This window comes from Sorex fumeus, unplaced genomic scaffold (assembly GCF_029834395.1).
Source record: "Sorex fumeus unplaced genomic scaffold, SorFum_2.1 ptg000002l, whole genome shotgun sequence".
Taxonomy (NCBI): domain Eukaryota; kingdom Metazoa; phylum Chordata; class Mammalia; order Eulipotyphla; family Soricidae; genus Sorex; species Sorex fumeus.
The window spans coordinates 7,346,668-7,366,754 of record NW_026606059.1 but is presented as its reverse complement, the minus strand read 5'-3'; the positions used below and the strand labels follow the sequence as shown (position 1 = coordinate 7,366,754).

The following is a 20,087-nucleotide window of genomic DNA, read 5'->3' as shown; positions in this document are numbered from 1 at the left end:
AGAGATTCAGATAGTGAAGGTGAGAAGAGTCTAAACAGCCTGTTTCAAACATACTGAGCCTGAGGTCCTGTGATGTGAGGCTAAAGGAGCGTGTTAACAGGCAATGGTAGTCATGCCTGTTGGTTACAGCCATCACCATATCAACTCACTGGCAAAGACCATAGGTCCTGAAGTCTCTGGACCATGCGATACCTCCCAATTCCTCAATACTGAAACTCCCATAGGAGCACTCCAGATTAAAAGGGAAAGTGACATAGAAGCAAACAGAAACAATAGAGAAGGCTTAACTAGGAACAGACAATAATTTCTTAGACAAGGACTTAACAACTTCGTGATGAGATATAACAATTTTCACATTTAAAAAAATGAATTTTGAACACTTAATGATTTTGAATTTTTTAGCTTAATTTTGGAGCACTGTTTTCTAATCAATTTCCACCCTAGAATTGTATCAACAGTTGTGGCTTTTGTCTACATTAAAACAAATTTTTTTAAAAAAAGAAAAAAAAAAGAGGCAACGGTTTGACCCTGCTTGCAGGGAAAACCCACAAACATTTTGGAGGAAGGAAGGATGAAGGAACCATCCTAGAGGCTTGAGAAACTTCCAGAAACCAGAGAATGCGCAGCATCCCAGAAGCCAAACCAGACTGCAGAGCAATCTTGTCCCAAGGAACTACTCATGAGCACTATGACTCATCTTGAAACAAGTCAGGACCACTTCATTGCACTGTGACCCTTCTCATCCTTCCACTGTAAGCTGGCGATACTCTGATATCACCCACCTCACCTTCCACCATTAATCCTCCCTCCAAACGTTCCCCTGGTAATTCGTCACTGTCTTAGCTTACCTGTTTCCGTGGCCACCACTTGCACTCGATATGGATCCTGATCTTCCCTGTCCAGCTTAGCTGCAGTAAAGATATCACCAGTGAAGGGGTCAATCCTAAGCCATCCATCCTTGTTATTTCTCAGTGAATAACTTCATAAAGTGAAAGAGAAAAAAGAAAGTTCTATTAGTGCGCATGAAAATATGAAGATGGTACTGAAATTCATGGTACATAAACTATCACTTGGATATTACTTCTGGCATATTTGGAGAATAGCTGTAACTATTATCAATGCTGCTTTTATACCCCGTTTTTTCAAAAGAAAGATATATTTATTCTAACAAAGTCTTTGTTGTACTTTTATTTTATTTATTTTTTTTTGTTAATTTTTGGCCACAGCTGATGGTGCTCAGGAATTACTTCTGGCTCTTTGCTCAGGTGCTGGAAGAGATCATGGGACCTCATGGATGCTGAGGATCAAACCCGGGTCAACCATGTGCTAGTCAAATGCCTTCAAGTCCATACTATCTCTCAGGAAACTTGTTTTATTACAAAAGGCATGATACAAGTTCTGAGAGGAAAAATAAAACTTTTTAGGTAATCAAAGAATTCCAGTTACAGTAAGTTGGAAGTACCTGTTAAAACCAGGAAACAGGAAACCACACCTTCTAAGAAGACCATCAACACCCAGATAGTATGTGTTTATGATTAGTCAGAGATCTTTCAAGGAGCAGAGTGAATTTCCTCATTCAACAAGAGAGCTTTTGAGTATCAAGAGAAAAGAACAACTTAGGCTAGAAAGGAGATAGACATGTAAACAGATAACTACACTAAAATGCAGCCACTGCAATGAAAAGGGGGCTGAGAGAATCCCAGTAGGAAGGATTGCCGGAACTAATACCAAAAGATCAAGGAGCAGCCTGTGGTGAAGGGGAATCAGACTTTCCAGCTGAGCTCGTGTTTAAGAAGAAAGGAAAAAAGAAAGAAAAAATAAAAAGAAGGAAGTGAAGGGGGAGAAGGCGAATAAGTCAGTGTAGAACTAAAGATTTTGGCTCATTGTAATTGGAGACTGACTAATTAATTATACTGTCTTCTCTGCAGGAATTAGGGAGTAGCCAAAAGATTTTCTAAGAACTGATTCTGAGACCAAAATGACAGTTCATTCATAACCTTTGGCTTAAGTCATGATGAAATATTTGTCCCTTTGTAAATAGCAAGGTTGGTGTTATGCCATAGAAGGTAAAGATTTGGGTTCAGTTCTACCCATATGTGTATTAACTCTATGATCTCAAGGAGGTTAGAGATATCACTACAGAGATGACACATGCATATAAATCTCGGGCAAATCTATCACTAATATATATATATATGTACGCATATATACACACATATATATGTATATATTGCTTTTTGGATCACATCTGGCAGTGCACAGGGGTTACTCCTGGCTTCGCACTCAAGAATTACTCCTGGTGGTGCTCGGGGGACCATATGGGATGCTGGGAATCAAACCCAGGTTGGCTGCATGCAATGCAAACACCCTATCCGCTGTGCTATTGCTCCAGCACCTCTCACTACAAATTTTTAAGGCAAATTTATGCAGCTTCTATTAAACTAAAAAAAAATCAAGAATTGCTAAAATGGAAAGATTTACACGTTTTACTTAACGATCTCAACCTGAGTACCAGCCTGTCCAGAACAAAATTCCTGAATGAGTTTATTGTCACAGACCAGCTTTCAAGGAGCTGAGGAAACCGAGAACCCTCCACCTAGGTTTCCTGGAGGCTTGTGGAGACCAGTGTGTCCAAGTTGGGTTCTCTCTGCTTATAACTGCTCTCTTTGGGGCTGGAATTCTCCCTCCAATCCTGGTCCAGGAAACTCAGGACAACACTTGGAATAGTGGAATCTGAACACCAGCTCCGCAACTCACAGCTCTTAGCTGCCCCTGGAGTGAGGGGCTCCATGGGATACTAATACACTTCCTACTTGCCTGAACCAAGATTTTCATTGAGTAACGCTGCTCCCTTCACCCTGTTCAACCAAAGTCAAGTTTAACGTGAGTACTGAACACAGCTTCAGGAAATGGATTACTTGTTTGGGGGAAAAAACAGAGTTTGGTCAGTTTTTACTCCTTCCCATGCCTTCTCCTCCCCCTGACCTTGGCCATGAGGGTGTAGCCGGCCCACCCACACTGCTGTGCTCTACCTTATGTTCAGACCCTCTGGATCCTGTGCAGTCACGTTGCCCACTTGAGTGCCAATCGGCACATCCTCACTGACGCTTGCTTGAAACACATGTTGGGAAAACTGAGGTGCTTCGTTCACGTTGGTCACAAAAAGCTGGAACGTGGCAAAAGAGCTGTCGTTGTAGTCTACACCGGACACCAGAGGCTCTGGATTTTCTGCTTTGAACACGATGTCGTGAACGGGTGTTGTTTCAAAATCAAGAGGCTGCGGGGGAAAAGGGTGGAGGGGGGAGAAGAATTAATTTGGGGATGATTTGCTTCTTTAAAAATGTCATTCCCGAGGCTCCTTATACAACTCTTTCCAATCCAATGTCAGCAAAAAACCCTAGAATGATAATGGACCCTTAGATACATCTTCACTGCAGGATTTACCAGAGCTTTCAACGAGCTAATGTGCATTGGGCTCCCCTAGAAGAAAAATCAATGCAGCACTCCTCCAATTTATTTACCGTGTAAGATATAATAGAGTGGCCGATTCCCCAGGGATCTCAGAACCAAATCCCCAAATTAAAGACTGAACCAGGAATGACAATTAAAAAAAAAACCAATTTGAAGGTTAATACAAAGCAGAAGTTAACTGTTGGGTTACCCAAAATACCACCCTCCAATCAAAAAACAATGAATTATTGACTGTGTAAGCTTTCAAGTAAATAATACTTGATGGGCCAGTATAGACAGGCGTGAAATATCATGTGAGCCATTGGTTTTACTTGAGTGTTTAGGACCTTCTCAAAACATACAGTCCATATCTAACCCGAGATGCCAGCTGAAGAGTGAAAGACCTGAAAGTAAGACTGCTGAAAGGGATGGAAGGGTTTTCAGAGATCTGTAAAGCCCATGGAAATTAAAAATTCAAACACTGTGATATACGTATATATGCAAATAGAAGTAGTCAAAGAAAAGCCCAAAGGTTTTTCTACACTTTTCCAGCCTCTTCCGCTGAGCTGTCAGTAATTTAGCACTAGGTACATCTATTTCTTATTCATTAAACAGAAGTGGCACTAAGTACTCATGAAGCAAAATGATACATCACTTTATTTATGTTAGTTCTGCCCTTTTCGGACTTGTGAAAAAATTCTCCCCTGTGATCAGGATTCTTCCCTGTCAGCATCGTCTTCCCTGATGTGGGTTGGCTCTGTTTCTTTTGTAATCTCATAGTACATAATCCGGGTTCTAATTTCTTGTTCCTTATTTTAGTTCCCGTAAACTTGACAGGGAAGGAACTATGTTATATTCAACCTTGTTTCTCATTTTTTCTCCCAATCCACTTATCAGTAATATATAGGATAGTGGTCAGGAAATACACAAATGAAAAAACTTGAGTCCCTGAACTCTTTAGGGCATCAAAAAAAGAAAACACTCTAGAGAAAAAAAATTCATTGCTGTTGGTTTGGGGCCACACCTGACATTGCTCAGGGCTTAATTGTGGCCTTGTGCTCAGGGATCACTCCTGGCGGGGCTCAGAGGACCCTATGGGATGTCAGGGATAGAACCTGGGCCAGCTGCATGCAAGGCAAGCACCTGACCCATTGTATTATCTCTCTAGCCCCAAAAATTCTGGAGAAAAAATTTACCTTCTCACATCTCCTCTCCTCCCTACATATATAAGGTCACAATCCAATTTCTAGTATTTGCTTTGAAAGTATGACAGATAGATTGTTCATTTGGAAGAGAGAAAAAATAGATATGAAAATGTAAGTCTATTTGAGGTGGATAATGAGAAACAATTGACAGACTCTAACAGAGGCTATAGAATTTGTTTGATCTAGCTAATTAAAAGATAAGTAACCCCTCCCCACACAGAGTTTTTCCACCATGACTTCATTAACTCCTACCATCAAGGGCTCTTCAAGTAGAAACAAAGGCAGGAGTATAAGATGGCGGCTCTGGGGACTGTTTCAGTGACCCACTCCCCATCTCAAAGGATGAAAGCAGGATCAGAGTTTTAAAATCCTGATAGATGAAGCAGGAGAAGAGCAGCTCCTGGAGAAAGTGCCATGGACAAAACTGCAGTGCTCTTCTCTCACTCAGCAGCCCAAACCTAGGCTCACTGGGCATGGAGAGCCCGTTCTGGCCACCAGACTTTAAGAGTCTGCCTTTGGTTTCCCATTCTACTACTTTGGCCCCCAGGCTGAGGGCTAGAGAAGCGATATGGTGTCTTCATACATAAGCAAGTTGTGTCACTAGGACTACACATGGAAGGTTAGGAATAGGAAGAGGAGAGGAGAAGGCTGTACCTCACGGTCAAGAATCAGAACTTTACCCTGGAGGAGCAGAGAGAGAGAGAGAGAGAGAGAGAGAGAGAGAGAGAGAGAGAGGTCTGACACATAAGGCAGTCAAGGTCAGATTTTTGTTTGTGGAATATAACTCTGGGAGCAGCTATGGGAGGATGTACTGAAGGCGATTCTGGCCAGGGATGGAGACCTGTTAAGAGAGAGTATCCTGTTCCGGTTGGCATGAGTATGAGAGGACAGAGCAAAGGTGGAAAGGAGCCTCCTTCGTGGATCTGACCACTGAATTTTCACGCTGGAAAAGAGCCCAAACCAAATTTTCCAGGGGAAAAATTAGAAGTTAAATTAGCAAATGATCATCAATAGGGCACAATCAAGGATGAGCTTTGTCTAACCATGTGTCTGGTCTTTTGTGGCATGGGCTATACCCTCAAAGCTACATAGATGGACCATTGCTAACAACCTCTTAGAAAGGACTTGGTCTCATTTGGTCAAGCTTATTCAGCTGAAAAAAAATATCTTTGCCACGTTTTCTCTGTTCATAACTACTTGAAAGGTCAACCCCCTTGATTTATATTCAACCTGAAGTCAGAGAGATAGTATTGAGGGAGAGAAGTTGCAACTGGGGATAGTTAACATTTTCACCAATGATCGGTGATGAAAAAAGTGTGCACATCAATTTTCCAAATGATACTCAGACTTAAAAATTGGTTACATCCTGAAAATTCAAAAGGTATAATCATAAAGAGGAAGTGACAACATTTGCATTCACAAAATTAAGGCTAAAATGAAATATTAAGTTTCAAGAAAGGGAATTGGAAGAGAATATGGATGAGTCAGGGATCAAAGAAAGAATCTTCCTGTTTCTGATGCCAACTTGGCCCCAAGAAGATGCAATGAATCTAGAGTAAGGCACATTTCTAAAACACGTTTAATCTTAACCATCACTTGGGGCATGTAAAACAATGGGAAAAATTGGTAATATATTACATAAATATATCCATTTATTTAAAACATATTAGAAATATATATTATGGAGCGATAGCACAGCGGGTAGGGCGTTTGCCTTACAAGAGACCAACATGGCCGACCCGAGTTCGATTCCTCCACCCCTCTCGGAGAGCCCAGCAAGCTACCGAGAGTATTCGATATGCCAAACACAGTAACAACAAAGTCTCCAATGGAGACGTTACTGGGCCCGCTCGAGCAAATCGACGATCAACGGGAGGGCTTTACCTTTACCTTATTAAATATTTATATAATTATATGTTTTAGACTAAACATCCCTTTCTAGTACAGTTCTTTGAACCCCTGTAATTTCCTAATTGATAAGCATGCATGGAACAATTTTTATTCTAAATCTTAGGTCTTTGAACCCCATCCCAGATTCTAATCAGATTGTTATTTTAGGGTTAGCATTTACTCAAACAAAACTTTAGATTCTTTAATAATTAGCAAAGGAATCTCACAGAGATTTATTGATATTGATCATATTCAAGGCACATAGCTGAGCTCAAGACACAGGCCACCAGTTGGCCATGGTATTAGCACAACACGAGTCCAGCAGCTGGTTCCTGCAGAGTCCCAGGACCCCCACTGTTTCCTGTCTCGGACCACCTGTGGGCCATCAAAGGAACCATGACCAGAGAACGGTTATTAAAGTCCACCAGGAACAGAGGTGAGATCACACAGGCACAAAGCACAAGTGAGATTGTGACTATTTGTTAATAATTGCATCTAGAACAGAATCCAATTATTGTTAATCAGTATTCACTGGATATCCACTGTGTGTCAGGAAATATTCTAAACATTTGGAATATAATCACCAACAAAATAATGACATGGTAGTGAGTTTGGCCAGAGGTGTGGTCTGCTGAAACATAGCTCCTCATGTCTGCTTATAATGCTAACCTACTGCTAACCATGGAGGTTACCAGCATCTCCCTAAAAGCTCCTGTTAACAAAAAGTTAACATCTCCCTAAAAGTTCAAGTTAACTCAGTTCACAACAGGCTCCCATAAAAAAATGACACTAGGATATCATTCGTATTATGGTGGGTGAGCTTCTGCCTCTTCTTAGATGTCTTGCTACCTCTGGGCCTGGGGGAGCTTGGAAGACAGATACCTTAATCTATTTTAATGGGATCAAACATGCTGTGTGAATCGCCCACTACAAACCCGGAAAAGCGCCCTTTTCTTTATTTTTTCCTTCTATGGTTCCTTCTCTCCATGTAGATGGTCATGAACGAAAGGGAAGTTGCAAAGACACCTTGTCACCCAAAGTCAGACTCATTTAAAAACTAACAGTTTCACACCCAAACTTTATAAAACCCAGTGTGACCCTTTGCCACAGAGTATAATAGTAATGAATGGGATCTGAATTCTGAAACAGTTTAGGGTTTGCTTCATCATTACAACTTTTGTCCCTGTGTTTCTATTTCCTGTGAGATTATTCTAGTTCTCCACCATTTAAAGCCTCCGTTTCAGTTTTCCTTCATTCTTGAACAAAACTTCCCTCAGAGACTTCTTTGCACATTGCATTACAATTCTTCAACATTCAATGATGCTTCCCGAGATTTTATTGTTGCAACTCTCATTCCTTTTCATTTGAAATGTATTGGATGACCCTGAGAGCTGCTTCCTATTTAGTTTTCTGGCAAACAGTTTTTCTGCTCTAAACTGTAGATGAGACAGCCATAAAAAAAAAGACTCAACATTTAGATGTAAGTGGTAAGGGATGGGAGGCAACTTGAGGAAGGACCTGTACATGGAATAAGGTACTAGAGTAATCAAGGCTGCATTTTCAGCTGCCCAGTGCTTACAGAGGAAGAGAGAGAAAGCTCGAGTCAGTGGGCTTAATGGTACCATAATCCATGGAAGAAGTAAGCCTTGAAAGAAAACATAAATTTCTAGTCATGATTTTAAAAGTTTAGTCTTGGCACATTAGAGTAAAGAATCTATAGCCTATAAGAAACATAGGGCTCATTAACACCTACTCCATTTATAAAACAAGAAGGTAACTTCTTATCATCCCCAATCCCGGAGTTATCAAACGGAAATATATGCTAGGGGCCTGAGAGATAATACAATGGTTAAGGTACTTGCTTGCCTTGAATATGGCTGACCAGGAGTGATCCCTGAACTCAGAGCTAATAATAAACCCTGAGCACTGGCGAGTATGGCCCCAAAATAGCAGGAAATATTATTTGCTAAATAAACCACTGAGTTAAATTTGAATCTTAGATAAATAATTTTTAAAGCATCAGTATGCCCCCCCTCCAAATATTACATGAGGCAGACTAATATTAACACTTGTTTATGCTCTGTTTTGTATTTTATATGGCAAAGCTGCCTCCCTTTGCAAAGGTCATTTGTTTAGTGACAACCGAGAATAAGAATCCAGACTTTCCCTTTTTCAGGACAGTAATAATAAAGTTCTACTCTAGGAGTTCCTGGCCAATCCTCTCTTTAAAAATCCTCATGTGGTCAGAAGAAAACAAATTTATTTTTAAAAATCCACAATCCCATTAAGAGGGCCACTTACTTTTTTAACTATGACAGAGCCAGCGTTGGTAAGAAGATCAGTCTCAACGTCCAGCTGGCCCTCATCATCTCCCGCTATAATTCGATACACGATCCTCCAACTCCCAGTGAGAGGCTCATCGGAGTCTGTGGCCTGGATGGTTAAGATGGTGGTTCCAATGGGCGTGTCTTCAGGGAGAGTCAGGTTTCCATACTAAAAAGGAAACAAAGGAAGGAAGCGATGAGAACCTCCATTGCCATCAAGCTTACCTGGTAAAGAGCAAACCTGTCTCTGGTTTGAGAATGGACAACAATCATCATGCCGTCAACACGAAGCACAATTTTTCTTTGACTACAGTCATACCCCTGGACTGATACCTGTTATTATATACCAAAAACATAACTCAGAAAGCTACTGATAGGGTTCAAAACAGATTCCCTTTTTTGTATCTGATATGGTCACTAAAGGACTGTTATTTTAGCAACATTCATATAGAAAATTGACTAGTAGTACTGAATCCCCACAGTAGAGCAGACTTTACGTTAACTAACTATAAGTTAATTCCATTGATTCTTAAAGCAATGGGGGGAATAAGAGTTTGGACACGGAGTCAAGTTTGAACCCTTGAATTTCCACTTACTAACTGGATACTTGGCGTAAGTTACCTAACTTCTTTGAGTCTTGGTTTTATCATCTATCTAGTAGAGACAATAATAGAACCCACTTCATACGTGCAGCAGAGATTAAGAGACATAATGCACATAAAGCCCAGAACATCTTTATATAAAGCACTTAGTAAAAACTGGATAGAGATAAGAAACACTACTGAGTAGTTAGATCGGCATCTCTATCTGAATTTCAAAGGACTGGAGAGCTAAAACCTGCTGAAAGCCACTCCCAACAGACACAGAAATAACGTTCATGCTGATAAACAACAGCGAAGTCTGTGCTCCTATTCACTGCCCTAGATTATCCTCCAGTCCTCCACTAAAAACTGCCTAGATCACGTCTTTGGAACCTTGATCTTAAGAATGGTGACAGACAGGGTCCTCAGAGGACTCTGGCAACAAAAGAAGCATATTCACTCTCTTCAGAGTCTAGTCACCACCTTCACGACTGATCTTCCTTTTACAATCACCATCCAGATGTTCAGTAAGGAAACCCCAACCCAGAGTCAAATCAAATGCCTAAGAGAATGGGGGCTGGGAAGGTACCAGCTCTTTATTGCTGCTTGCTTTGCTTCAATGTCTGCTGCACAAGTCTGTTCAGACACAACTCTCTCATAAATCAGTTTCTTTCTTTGTCACAGCCTTGTCCCTATTTGATTTATGGACATCATCACAGGACTGTCTCATATCTGACTTCAACACGACAGAGCAACCTAGTCCAAGGAGGTTCTCTCTGCTCCGGAATAAGCAGAGAGACATTCTTTATAAGGGGCATAGTGATAGAACCAGCCCAAGTTTAAAGCCCACATCAAAAATTTGCAAACAGTAATTTGCATTTTTTCTTGATGTCTTCTACTGATAATTCCACCCCCCACCCCGATTCCTTCAGGACAATTCTAGTTCTTAAAAATGTTGTAAGCATATTTTCTCTCTAAGTCAAAGAGTAGTTTTTTCCTTCTCCTTGTCTCTTATCCTATTATTTCAAAAGGAGCTCAAACTACCAGTACTCCAAATATTAAATTTTTGAAAAAAATTCTCATTTGTGACCTTGCTGTAATCTGCTTATCACTTTACAACATGCAAAATAGATCATGACAAAGGACAAATAGTCATTCAACTCCTTTTAATTTGACAAACATCATGATTGTTGCTTTTAATCAGCCCTTAGAACCAATGAGCCATTGGCAGAAGTTGATAAACAGACATTCCCATATACTCTAATAGTGAATGTTATTGCTCCCTGCAGATTTCTACTGAAGATGGCATCTGGGTCCATTACCAGTGCAGAGACTAAGCCTGACAATTTACTTAACCGCTCTCTGTGTCTTCATTTCAAAAGTAGGAGTCAGGAAATATAACTAAAGTAAAAAAGCAAAAAAAAAAAAAACCAACAAATGGTGACAGCTACTCACGTCTGCCTTTTCAAAGATGGGGATCTGATCATTGATATCAATGACGTTGACTTGCACATGACAGATTGTAGTGAAATCTGAAAGTCAAAGCAATATCACAAATATTTTCAGTGACAGTCATGAGTTAAAATTAAAATCTGCCCCCACTCACCAATGTTGGCAAGTAGAGCGACAACTATATACACAAATTTGCTATGACTTACAATTTCTGTGGAGGGGGAATTCTCTGGCCTGACCTGTACCCATAAGGTCACAAAGGGAAGTATAAAGTGCTGAGAGAAGTTTCCTGGGGTTACCATCTCCCTCTGCGCATCCTGGGTAAGCCTTGTTCATAGGCAGGTAAAATGCAGATAGCCTTCCAAGCCCACTGCCAGCTCTTCTTCCACGGCTGGACGCTAATACAATGGTTGGACACTGGCCTTGCACGTGGCAGACCTAGATTCCATTCCCAGCACCCTGAACCTGCCAGGAGTGACTCGTGAGTGCAGAGCACACTGGGTATGGCCCCCAAATAAAGAAAATTATTTCTTCTTCCAGAAAGTCTTCCCTGAGCATCAAAACAGTTTATTTTTCTTAGCTGAACACTTGCAGCATTCATCACCCTATGTCCCCTCTGCCTTCTGTCGTGGGAAAGTTTGGTGCCCTTCCAAGGGAGGGAAAAAATGATACAATGAGGCCCTGTGAGAGACCTTCCACCCTGTGTCCAGTGTACAAGAACTCCAGTACCTGGCATGTAACTGAATACTCAGTTGTATTGTTGATATAAGTAAATGTTGATGAAATTTAGGGTCAAGTACTATAAAAACAAGAATAGACATTATACAGGCGGCGGCAGGGGAGGTGTCCAGGGCCTGAACTCATTCTCTCTCTGATCTCCACAATCCTTATTTGAACCAGCCGGGGTCTTCTGGAAAATTTCTTCGTAACTTTAGCTGCAACCTAGTCTTTAATTTTCTGTAGTGTACAATCGAATGTTTAATTCAATTGACATATATACATGCATATGTATTCATGCCTAAATACATGTTTATAATCTGGTCCATTTTTCTATAGATGTGGATGCTTTTACTACACAATTTTGTGACTTGTAGTATTCATCTCCTTAAAAACTCAGCTCAAGGGCCCGAGCGATAGTACAGCAGCTAGGACATTTATCTTGCACGCTGCTGACCCAGGGTTGATGCCTGAGCCCTACCAGGAGTGATCCCTAAATGTAGAGCCAGGAGTGATTGTTAAACAACACCCCCTCTGCCCCCCACCCCCTAAAAAATCTCAGCTTAGAACGGGAAGGGAAATGGTTCTGAGAGTCAAGGAGGAATTTTCTTTTTAAAAGACAATGACTCCTCTTTCAGAAATTCTTATCCGTTCTTCCCTCTAATAATTCACTTATTTCCCAGACACTAGAAGATACACCTATGTCTCTTCAACATCCTCGATGGTACCTCAAACAAGTAAAGTAACTGTTGGGTGAAGGAATGAAGGGCTAATTGTACAAAACTGCTAATTCATCATACGTAAGGATGATTCATTATACTCGATTTTGTTGTTCCACTTAACATGATGCTAGACGAATATTAGCACTGCACTGTAGCACCGTCCTCCCATTGTTCATCAATTTGCTCGAGCAGGCACCAGTAATGTCTCTATTGTGAGACTTGTTACTGTGTTTGGCATATCAAATACGCCATGGGTATATTGCCAGGCTTTGACATGCAGGCGTGATACTCTCAGTAGCTTGCTGGGCTCTTCGAGAGGGGCAGAGGAATTGAACTGGAGTTGGCCCACCTGGGTCGGCCGCATGCAAGGCAAACGCCCTACCCACTGTGCTATCGCTCCAGCCCAGACAAATATTAGAACCTAAATATTTATCAAAGTGCCCGTTTCAAACATTTTGCACTAAGAACCCGCTAAGCTCCAGTTTTCTGTGTAATGGGGGCTGGGGGAAATCTGGAATATGTGAAATGATGCTGTCATTTCCTACAACTATTATAATAATCTTAATGATTACCATGTTACCTAATGTGCACTGAACTATTAGCCAATCTTAAGTGCAGTTCTAGTTAACTCAAAGAAAGGTGAATGTGTGCCTCCGTGTGTGTTTATGCCAGAATATATGTATTTGAGGGCTCAGAAGGACATTTGTCTGAGAACACATGCATTTGTGTAAGACTTTACATTTTTTATCAGATTCTCAAGGGTTCTTATGATTTAATAAATATCAAGAGCATCTATTTTGAGGGCCAGAAAAAAAATAGCATAGAAAATAATGTGTTCACCTTGCAAGTGGCTGCCACAACCAGGACCCTAGTTCAAATCCCTGGTACCATATATGGTCCCCTAAGCACGACTGGAGTCAGGAATAGCCCCTGAGCACCACTGGGTGTGGCCCCCAAATCCCGAATAAAAATCACCCTTTTTTTGAGATTGTATGGAAAAATCAAAGACAAGTGAGAAATCAGTATAATGAATTGCCCAAAAGATGCATATCTCCTCCACTTTAATACAGTAGAATCCTTTGAGTCCAGGATGTGGAGAGATAGTACAGCTGGGAGGACCTTGCCTCGTGCACATTTGACTCACATTCAATCCCGAGTGCCCCATATAGTGCCCTGAAACTCCCCGAGCTGGACCCCTGAATGCAGAACCAGGAGTAAACCCTGAGCACCCCTGGGTGTGGCCCCCAAACAAAAAACAAACGAACAAAAAACAAACACAGAGGGATGGGTACTCTACCATTGCATGACTTAAACGTAAGCAAGAAAGTTTGCAATTCTGTAACTGTGAATCTCACAGTGATTCATTAAAAAAAAATAAAGTAAAAAAAATCCTTAGAATTCAGGAGACAGCATTGTGAAATAAAATTAATTTTCTCGTAAAGTTTCCACAGGAATGGAGCTTTAATGACAGACTTCTCCGTCGAGGGCAGTTCCATTGCTCTACTCTGAATCTATCAGCACATTTACATCTAAGCCTGCCTAGATTAGTTTTAGAGATCATGGACTCCTTGTACTCTCGACTTTGGACTCCCCAGGGATCTTGCTGAACTTTTCTTTGAGTGCTTAGTACCATGAACCTCCGCCTGTCTTGATTATCTGAATCCTTCACCATTGGAGGATCATATCGTGACTCGCTGCCTCTCCCAGTAGTTCTGCAGAGAGAACTCCCCTCATAGAACCCTCGTACACTAACTCCTCTCCTGCCATCTGCTCCTCAGGGGACTAGAGTAATAACGTGCCCAAAGGTGTGACTCTAATTTTTTTTATTTTATATGTTACTTGACAAATATTTGATTACATTTAATATTCAAACACCAATCCCACCACCATTACACCTTCCCACTACCAAATTTGGGATGTTTCCATCCCAAGTCCCAATCCCTATCCCAAAACACAAACGAAAGAATATATTTTATATTGTCTGTTATGAAGCACTGCTGAACAGGCTTACAAAAAAATGTGTTCATATAGGAAACAGTGAGAAGATTGTTCTGTTTTGGCAGGAGCCATTAAGACATTCTATAGGATATCACTAACATGTTTTTAAAGTTTGGGTGATGTGAGCTTTGGTATATATATCTGAAAATATGTATATATGCATATATACATATATTTCCCTCTGTGACTTGTCGCCTACTGTCTGAACCCCATCAAATATGGTGTGGTAATTATAGAAAATGGGTAGGGAGTGTCTTATGATGTGTCGCCTGGCCACTTTCACAGCTGCGCAGTCCAAGAACATGTCCACTCATATGTGAAGCTCGACCCAAGCATGTGGAAGATAGCTTGACTCTGATTTTTATACTGCTAGACCATCTGTGTGCTTCTTACATTGAAGCTACAATTCTTAACGGCATTCCTCTAGAGTCTCACACATCACTAGAAAGAAAAGAAGTATTTTTGCTCTGCGTGGTGAGAGTGATACTAACCTTTGTCAGAAACTGATATTGTCAAATTGTACTGCGGAGAATCTTGCTTTTTCAAAGATTGTCTCGCTAACTGTAGCACTCCGGAGTAGTCCTGGATCAAGAAGAGATCTTCTCTGGGATGTTTGGGGGTTTGATCCACAATCTTGTATTTTAAAACACTGTTGATACTGTTTGCTTCATCCATGTCTTGGGCAGTAAATTTCCCAATAGAACTCCCTGTGGTGGGGAAGGGGAGGAATGCTTTCATTACTAACTCAATTTTAATGGTTTTGCTGAAGAGGCTGATTCTTAGCATCCTAACGTGATGGTGAAGAGGGCATTTGCTTGCACGTGGACAACCTGGCTTCTATCCCGAGATCACATATGGTCACCCAAGTACCGCCAGAACTAATTCCTAGGTGCAAATCCAGGAGTAAGCTCTAAGCTCTGCCTGGTGGTCCTTATACCTCCCCCGAAATGGAAAAATAAAAATACGTAGTAAAGAGACAGACCAAAGTTCTTAGATTTTTTTTAAAAAATATCTTATAAGCCTTCCCATAATCATAGATTTGTATAGTATATTAGTTTCCAAGGCCTGTCATAACAAAGTACAATAAATGGGATAACTAATAACAAATGTATTACTCACAGTTTCTAGAAACTAGAGCTCTAAGAGTGAGGTATCAACCAAATTAGTTTCTCCTGAGATATCTCACCTAAACTTTCTCATAGCTTCTGTAGGAATGTTCATTTAGTCATTTTTCTGTAAATGCTCAACTTTTCTCTTTGTAGAAGAATATCAGTAATTTGAATTAGGCTCAATGCTGATTGACCTAGTTTAATTGCCCCTTTGTATGCCTTATCTTCAAATGTAGGTACACTTTGAAGTACCGGGGATTAAGATTTCACTGTACGAATTTAAAACTCATATCCAGACTTGTATTTTATTAACTTACATTTTTATATTAAGTTAGGTTTTTTTCCCAGCTAAGAGTGTGAAATTGAAATGTCCTTGGATTTAGAATGAGTCCTAAATCCTATAATTAGTATTGTTATAAGAAGAGAGACACAGAGAGGCTGGAGAGATAATGAAGTGGGAGGGCACTTGCCTTGCATGAGGCTGACCCAGGTTCCATCTCCAGCATCTCATATGGTCCCCTGAGCACTGCCAGGGGTGATCCCTGAGCACAGAGTCAGGAGTAAGCCCTGAGCATTGCTGGGTGTGGCCCAAAATCAAAACCAAAAAATTTAAGAGAAGACATATATATATATATACACAAAGGAAGCCATGTGAAAGAGACAGACGCTAGAATAAGGCTGCTGAAATCAATCAAAGAATTTCAAAAAAAGTAATGATTTTTCCCTTAGAACTTTTGGGGTTCTGGAGGTCTTTGGCTGCGGGAGGTCTGGTCGGGGAGAGGAGGGAAACCCAACCCCCCCCCCTCCAAGGGACCCCGGCGAGGACAGCCAGGCACAGGGGCAGGAGACTCTGCCGTGTAATCCCATCAACGGCCAAGATCCAGAGACTATAAAACCTAGCTTCCAGAAGCGCGCAGCCGCAAATGCAACCGCGCAACATCCTGTTATCTCATTCTTACTTTGGACAAACCAGCAGGCTACCGAATGTAACCTGCCCACACGGCAGAATCTGGCAAACTCCCCGTGGCGTACCCAATATGCCAAATACCAGTAACAATGATGGGTCTCATTCTCCTAACCCTGAAAGAGCCTTGAATATGGCACTTTTTAAAAATCTCAGGGCTAGGACGAAGGAGACGTTACTGGGGCCTGCTCGAGGCAATCGACGAACAACAGGATGGTCATGATCGTGATTGTGAACTTTTGGGGAGCATAGCCCTAATGGTACCTGGATTTCGGACCCCTAGACTGCAGAACTGTGAGAGAAAAAATTCCTGTTACTTTTCAACCAACAAGATTTACAGTCATTTGTTGCAACAGACACGGGCCATTTGTAATGCGGTAGGCAAACAGTATTACTAAACAAATAGAAACGCAGCTTATAAGCAGCTTCATGGGACTAGTATACAGACTGACTCCACCCCAAAGATAATGTGGGGCAGAGAGCAGGCACCACCCTCTGCCCTGTTGCAGTTTATAGCCCTACTTTTATGATTCTTTCCTTTGAGGTAAGTTCAAGGAGTTCTCAAAGTCAGACACTGACTAGTTCTGTGGTAATTCAGACTCATTTGAGAAACTTGTCCTGTGAAACGAGAATTGTGGGTTTCTCTGCAGCAGCGAGAATTCCAGGGGAGGGGTTAGATTTGAATACCTCTCATTTGCCGAATGAGTTGACACCACCAGTTTCCAACTTGTGTCAACTTACTTATTTCTAAATTTGGAGGGGTTATCAGGTAAGGCTGGAGAAACACCTGTGTTATAATATAACTATCATGGAGTTGAATAAAATGGAGCACAGGAATGTGACATTGTGAATTGCAGAGGAAAGTCACTGTCACTGTCACTGTCCTCCCGTTGTTCATCGATTTTGCTCGAGCAGGCCCAGTAATGTCTCCATGTTGAGACTTGTTGTTACTGTGTTTGGCATATCGAATAGAGGAAAATCATAGAGTAAAAAAGCAGAAGATATGGAAGTAGAGCAGTGGCAGTTGATAGATTTTGCCTACTTGTACAATATTTTATTTATTTGTCGTCCAAAACAATTTCTAGAATTTTAAAAGTAAACAACACAGACTACCGGATGTCACTAAAGTTAAATACTGATAACTCTATTTTACTGAAAAGTAGCCAAGCATCAAAAATATGAAAAAAATATATATTCCTCTTAGTTTTGTGTTCATATAGTCTTTGGAGTTTAGTGTTTATCAAGTACTACTAGAGTATGTACACATATTATATTATATAAAAATGAAGCAAAAACCACATGTTACCATCTAGGTATTTGCAAGCATGAGGTGATGAGTTTTATCCCTGATTCTACTGAATGAATGCACAGAGCACACTCCTGGCCAGATTTCCAAAAGGGTGCTAACACAAATGTTTCTTTTTTGGCCACTTTTCTATATTTGTTTATTACACAAATATCATAGTTATATCCTTACTTATGACTGATAAAAATCTTTTTTAAAATTTATTGATAAAAATCTTTAGCGTTATCATTGAGCTATTCTTGCTGCATCAAGAGCTAAAATAAATGAAATAGAGAGACACTGAGTTGAACACACCGCCAACGGGAAGCATATCTAGAAGCAAGAAGAAAATAAAAGAGCATAAAAGGAGTAAAACATACAGCAGAATGTACAAGATTCCCAGCATACTGTTATTTTGTCAAAATGTGTGTTTGAGAAGAGCACAGAGACCAAAAGAAAAGGATGAAAATGTTCATATAGCAAGTGAGGATCTATTCACAAAAGCGGCAAACTCTAGGAATATTTTTCACAGAGGCTTCGATGCTTGTCAGCCCCTGAAACTCACACAAATAATATACAAACATATTTTAATAAATGTTTGTCTGGTCAACATCAGTGAGCAACAGATACAGTTGCGAAAAATATAAATCTTTCAGAAATAGTGTTTTCATGTTATCTTTTACAAAATCCAAGCTAGCATGACACACAGGTAAGGGATATGGAAGATCAAGACCAAAAGGAGAGAAATAGAAAGGATTAGAATTTTGTCTACCAGGGCCCACTTGAGTAAACCGATGAACAACGGGAGATCAGTGACAGTGATCAGTGACAGTGACAGCGTTGTGAAATGTTGTTAACTGCCTGGAGAAGGTGTCACAGACAGAAGTCAGTATCCATTCTATTGATTAGGTACTGCAAGGTATCTGAGATTGGGTTTAGATTTTTAAAATTCTTTAGAAAATTTGATATTATTGTATGTGCTGATGAACTTAATAGGAGGAAAATAAGAGCTTTTGGTAAAACCTTGCAATTGAGGTCAAATTATATAAGGTATGCAGAATATTGGTGTAAGTGGTTATGGTTCTAGAGTAAGGCTGGTGGGAGTAATAGCAGTAACAGTAAGTGGTTTTAATACCGATAGTAGTGATTGTGGTAGTGATTGATCTTCAATTTAAAAGTACTACCAATGTGCTCTTTGATCTAAAGTTGTTTGACCTGAAATACAGTATTCCTGAGTTCCTATGTACATTCACTTCTGTGCATTGCTGGGTATTGAATAGATTTATCTGCACAGCTTTTACTCAGGAGTGATGACAGATGGATTATGAGTTAACCCAAAGAGAATAATATACAATTTTGAACAGTTCCCATATCTTACCTATCTTTTCATTCTCCTGGACTTCAAATACAGTTATAGTCGGGGGACAAGAAGGTGGATTATCATTTATGTCTTCAACTTTCACTTTCACTTCGAGAGGTCGTGCAAGATGAAGTCCCTGATCGTCCTTTGCAACTGCATAAAAAACATACTATAACAGGAAAGTGAGAGTTAAGATATAACTCACTCACTACCCTGTTTAAGGCGAGAGAAACAGATGTTTAATTTCTATTTCATGCCCCCCCTCCCCGCTCCGTTTACAGTACTTAGGACTGGGAAATTTAAAAAATAAAATAAAAAGAAATGGGTCTTATTTGTAGGGACATTTTATGTCTTTTTTTTAGGGAGGGGGGTGGGCTACACTTGGCAATGCTCAGTCCTAACTCCTAGCTCTGCACTCAGGGATCACTCTTGGCAGGCTCAGGACACCAGATGAGGTGCCAGGGATTGAACCTGGGTTTGCTGCATGCAAAGCAAGCATCCTACTCACTGTCCTACTGCTATGTCCCTAGGAAATTCTGTCTTCAAACTCAATAATGTTTTAAGGTTCAACATAAAGGATTGTATGTGTTCAAGGGGGCTGGGTAATGTATGATTAGTTCTGCTCTCAGATGGCCACGGACACTAGACTTTGTACTGTCTGTGAAATTTCTCCCCATTTTACTCACGGAATCTTTTTCTTCTCGGTCCAAGGGCTCAGTCACATAAATATCTCCATTCTGGTCAATTGAAAATGGTAATCTTGGCAGCTTTTCCTTTTCAACTAAGCTGTAAACTGCACCTGGATCATTCCACCGGACCTACAGGGCCCAAAGGGAATTGTGAGGAAATAGATTTCTGGACCAAAAGAACTGGAAAGGAAATAAATGATTTTCTGGTTCTTGACTGGAAATTGCTGTGGTCTCTTTTAACTACTGAATTATATGTCCCATTGTCAACCTAAAATAAGCCTTGTTCCCCTTTTGATTATTCCCCCTAAAAGAACAGAGTATGTATCTGTTCTAAGATAAAT

At 40.6% G+C, this 20,087-nt stretch overlaps 1 protein-coding gene across 1 annotated transcript in view; it reads right to left on the bottom strand.

The window, feature by feature from the left end:
* Positions 1-20,087, bottom strand: part of CDH17 (cadherin 17) — a 51,055-nt gene that overhangs the window by 7,282 nt on the left and 23,686 nt on the right. Inside the window, exons 7-13 of the mRNA XM_056112532.1 lie at positions 19,744-19,875; positions 19,076-19,226; positions 14,831-15,046; positions 10,906-10,982; positions 8,847-9,038; positions 3,033-3,277; positions 849-979 (exon numbers count right to left, since the gene is read on the bottom strand). Coding sequence (XP_055968507.1) covers positions 849-979; positions 3,033-3,277; positions 8,847-9,038; positions 10,906-10,982; positions 14,831-15,046; positions 19,076-19,226; positions 19,744-19,875 — 1,144 coding nt within the window. The remainder of the gene's footprint in view (positions 1-848; positions 980-3,032; positions 3,278-8,846; positions 9,039-10,905; positions 10,983-14,830; positions 15,047-19,075; positions 19,227-19,743; positions 19,876-20,087) is intronic.